General features: G+C 34.7%; 1 protein-coding gene across 2 annotated transcripts; it reads right to left on the bottom strand.

Moving 5' to 3' along the window:
* Window positions 1-1320: 1320 nt before the first annotated feature.
* Window positions 1321-4074, bottom strand: LOC130813101 (pentatricopeptide repeat-containing protein At3g22670, mitochondrial). 2 transcript variants are annotated; one of them, XM_057678831.1, is made up of 2 exons: window positions 3874-4074; window positions 1321-2969 (listed from the first exon to the last, which is right to left on the bottom strand). In XM_057678831.1, exon 2 carries the CDS (start codon window positions 2884-2886, stop codon window positions 1507-1509), a length of 1380 nt encoding a protein of 459 aa, XP_057534814.1. In that variant the 5' UTR covers window positions 2887-2969; window positions 3874-4074; the 3' UTR covers window positions 1321-1506. The 2 variants fall into 2 exon arrangements, with proteins under 2 accessions (XP_057534814.1, XP_057534812.1); XM_057678829.1 differs by having other exon boundaries at window positions 1321-3334; window positions 3874-4073.
* Window positions 4075-4859: the final 785 nt, after the last annotated feature.

Here is a 4859-nt window from a genome sequence, read left to right as displayed (position 1 = left end):
CAACTCAAAGCCATCCGAGAAGTAAATAAGTAAAAGTGTGCATAAACCAGAACAGAATGTCTAATGCAAATAATCTTACTTCTACAAGTGCAGAACGGAGGAGCCACCAACCTCTCCTTTCCCCCTTCTGCTGCCACTTATCAACTCATTCTTCTGCACATACATTCGCACCCTATATGGATGTACATAATTTGAATTGTTTGCTGCACTTGTGCTTCAACTCTGTAAATGAATAAGACAAAACTTTTGTTATCACCTACATAGCCACAGCACCTATAGTGGAACTATTGCCACATCACCTTATAGTAGAGGTTTTTTGAGCTTATCGCGACCAAAATATAGATCCAGACAACACATTGACTGTAAAAGTTGTTCCAAGACCGTAACCAATACCGTCGTCCATGACCAAAATCACAGTTTTGCACTATGGTGGCACCCACTAAATTAATTCTTCAGCACAAGTCTTTACTTACTCCTGCACAAGCACTTAATCCTGTTTGATATATAGCAGACAATGCAAAATCTAGTAAACCATCTGCCTATCAACACTATCAACCCAAAAGATCCATAGCATAAAGCATAAGCCCCAAGCTTCAACTATTTCAAAAGGCCAAAAACATATTATATCATAAGTCTTATAAATAGTGAACCCTTGCACCAAAAATTATATTACCACAGCACTCAATCCCCTTCCACGGTTAAAAGCTTAAAAATTCAGAGATTTTTCTAAATAAGAAAATAATAAATGCTTCAAAATTAGAAAGCTTTTACTTAAAAAAAAGTAAAAAAAAATAAAAAATCTTCATGGTTAAAAAAATTTTGATTTCCAAATTTTGATCACTAAGGCTCACATTTTTAACAATGGTCAAATTTTTTCAATGCTCATATTTGCGGGATCTGAAGAATTTTGATGTTCGATGTTTAGTAGAGCACAGAGGCTGTGCTGGAGTGAACGTGAAGCAGTTCTTTTAAGGAAAATTGAGCCTCTAAATTTTTTGATGGCATCATCAACTTTCAGAGAGGAAAAAGGGAGAGCAAGAGTGAAAAAACAAAGACATTATCCCAAAGGCTTGAACGAGCTTTTCAAGGAAAATATTTCTTGCAGGCTTGCAGCAATTAATCAAAAATTAGATAGAAAGACATCAACTTGTTTCAGGAATCTATAAACTTGGTGTAGTTTATTCCAGACGAAAAGCTGAAACAGAGAAATATGCTATGATTGGTGAGTAACTAAAAATTAAGCCGCTGGAATACTCTAAAAGCCCCCATATGAATTTTCCAAAACAAAAAGAAACAGAAATTTTCAGCAAACGAAAAATATTTGCCACAGAACTCGGAAGTAGTCATTTCATGTAAACTCTTCTACAACATTTTAGTATTTAAATTGTTCAATTTAATTATATGTTTATCATCATAATATGCAAAAAGAAGGCAGAAACTTAAAATGAGTTCCATTCACAAATTTCGCCATGGAAAAATTCCATCCGTCTTAAGGGATTGCAAGCCTTACGACATGGGTGATACTTTAGCCTTTGACATTCTATCTTCTATCAGCTGCTTGGCTTTCCTCATCCCTTTCTGTTCAAGTTTTTCCATCAGCAACTGGTATGTATTATCGCTAGGAACCATTCCTTTTAAGAGCATTAGTTCAAAGAAAGAACAAGCATGCTCTAATTTCCCATTCTTACATAGTCCATTTACAAGCAAACAATATACTGAAAGGTCAACACTGACATTTTTCAGAAACATGTCATGTAGCAAGTACTTGAGAACCTTCATCCTCTTCTTCGCACAACACATTTTTAACAATGGTGTATAAGTCAAGAGATTAGGTCTATAAGATTTCTCCTCCATTTCTTTGAGTAACTCAAGAGCATACTCCTCCTTTGAATGAGCACAGGCAGAAGAGATCATGGTATTATATGTCGAGACACTGGGAGCAACCTTCTGATTTGACATATCCTTAAAGAGATCACATGCATCCTTAAACCTTCCAGATTTACTAAGGACGAAAATCATAGAATTATAAAAGGAGGCATCAGGAACACAACCATTTTGCTTCATCTTCCTATACATTTCAAGTAATTCATTAAGCTCTTTGGCTTTTCCCAGCGCATGCGACACAATAGTATATGTCACAACATTGGGAGGGCAACCTTTTAGCTCCATCTCATTCATAATTCCATCAACCTTCCGAAAATTCTTCTCTCGGCAATAATACTCAATAAAAGATGTATATGACACCACATCAGGGCGACACCCATGTTTCTCCATCTCCTCCATTACTTTTCTTGCCTCACTATATTTCCTGACCTTGCACCAGCCATGAATCAAGATATTAAACGTGTGAGAATCAGGAGCAATCTCACTCTTTAATTGCACACATACATCCTGAGCACGCTCGACATTATTTCCTTTCACCAAGGAATCCATTAGTATGTTCATTCCTGTTGTGTCTTTGGTCAAACCAAGGTGCGCAAATTTCTGAAATGCCTCAACAGCATCATCATATTTCCCAACTCTAGAAAGCCTTCTCACAACCTTAGTCATTGTGACAATGGAAACCAATCCTCCCATGTTATGCATATACTCAACCAACTCCCACATTAATTCAAATTTTTTCGACATACCCAATATATCAACCATCAAATTATAACAATTCTCGGTATGCAAATAGCTAGTTTGATCTATGGCCCATTTAAAGAAACCAAATGCTGATATCCAATCATGACGAAATCTCAATAAAATCCTTTCCACCAAACTCTCAGATAAATCAATCTGACGATACTTAGCAAGGGCATAGCCAACAGCATCGAGTGACTCAAATGATCCCTTTAAAACTTCAGCCAACCTATTGACATCTCTATCCACTATGTCACCTACCATGTCTTTCACATGCTTGCTACGATCAACATGTAGCTTCTTGGTGTCAGCCCATTTAGCAATTTCAGGTAACACAAAGTCATCATCTGAATCATTGATAGAAGGGTTTTCGTGTTCACAAAACTTGACCCAATCAGGAAGTTCGAATGATTCGACAATATTGAGAGAATCAGTGCGATTCAGTGTCTCCAAAGACGTGCAAAAAAAAGCATAGATGTAATGAGTGTGATTGGTGAAGTTTTTATAAACACCAAATACTGGTCCTGCTTTTCGGTGCCAAAAACAAAATGACGGTTTGACAACTTTGTGACTTAATAGCATTCTTACGATTTGGGGTTCTTGCCGTGAATGATACAAACAAAACTATAAAAAGGGATTAGAAAACTGAACTGATGTACATATGAGCTGATAAGTGGTTCAAAGTGCAGCCATGAGCTTTTCTGACCAATTCCTAGACAATATGTCATGATTAGTAAATCCAATTAGTTTCTGCATTTTACTTCCAAAGCTTGAATCATCAAGGTAGTAAAAGTTGCAAAAAAAAAAAAATCATTTTTCATTATTAACCCAGTTCTTGATTTCAACGAACGAAAAGAATGCAAACACTTCAGAAACTTAACAAGCTTATATTTTTCAGCCATTATTTCTCATGTCAAATAGTTCCTCCAGACATTTAGACCCTAAACCCATACTCCCTTTGTTCGTTTAAATTGAGATTCATCGACTATGCATTACTGGAATTCAGTATCAAAGTAAAACCCTAAAATCAAACTAATTAAGTAAAGCAACATCAACAGCAAAAAACATATGGAGTATTATGAAATGGTACATGAAAATGGAGCAGTAATCGTCTCTAAATTCCAAGTTCAAGACATTCAAATATTCAAATTAATTGAATAAAATGAACAACATGAGCAAAAAAAAAAATAACTTAAAAATATAAAATTTAAACTATAAAAGAATGAAAAAGAGCAGAGAAGATAGTCCAACCTGATTGGGGCGACAACTAAGTGATAGACATCAATGTCGTATTGTCGTTGTGATATCCAAAATTGGAGAGTAGGAAGAGAGTGAAGTAGAGCAGATTGAAATGTACAAGTAGAGCCGGACAGATTGGGGATGTGTTGGTGAATCATGAACCGCCTGTGAGTTTGGGTTTTGGTCGAGTTTTTTGGTTTTTGTTTTTTTGACGTGGTTTTATAACTGATTGAAAATTGTATCACAAATTTTTAAATTGTTATAGAGATCGTCTCAATTTATATTTTTATAAAGTGATTTATTTTTATCGTTTATAATTTTAAAGTAATTTATTAGATATATATGTTAATAATATATAGGTTCGTCCTTACTTGCTCACAATGTATTAGGTATTGAAAATTTGGTTTTTAGTCAAAATAAAAAGGCTAATTTAATTGGTTTTTTTGGTTTATTGCCTTTTTGACTTACTTTTTTCCCGTAACACATCAACCTGCCAACAATCAATACATAATTATATCAAAAATTTCTTAAACATATGGCTTATCTAATAAGCTAAAAGTCAACGCTCTCAGTTGGTCAAACAAGCTTACTAATAACATAACTAATAGCCAACAGTCGTTGCTTTTTTAATTGCTTTTGGCTTTTGATTTTGGTTTTTTAATTGGTTAGAAAGTCAAAAACTATGTTTGATAATGGCTTTTGACTTATTCGATAAATCGAGTTATTTCATTCAAGACTGCTGAAAAGCGACTTAAGATTGAGTCTTGGCGAAGGCCTACTACGATTGGGAAACCTTCCATTGACCTCTACATGACATTTGTCTTCGCTTCTTTCGATATATATATTGTAATATATTCTTGTACTTTTTTAAATACCTTTTTTTTCATTGCCCACCAATCTACAAAAGTATTCATCTAGACACCTTATCATGCTTTTTCAAGTCAATAAATCATTGTTCAAGTCCCTTTTCTCGAACCCTAAAATACTTCATTATTTAT

This window comes from Amaranthus tricolor, chromosome 5 (genome assembly GCF_026212465.1).
Source record: "Amaranthus tricolor cultivar Red isolate AtriRed21 chromosome 5, ASM2621246v1, whole genome shotgun sequence".
In the NCBI taxonomy this organism is placed as follows: domain Eukaryota; kingdom Viridiplantae; phylum Streptophyta; class Magnoliopsida; order Caryophyllales; family Amaranthaceae; genus Amaranthus; species Amaranthus tricolor.
Note: the sequence above shows the minus strand (reverse complement) of the source record. Positions and strands in the feature narration are given on the sequence as shown.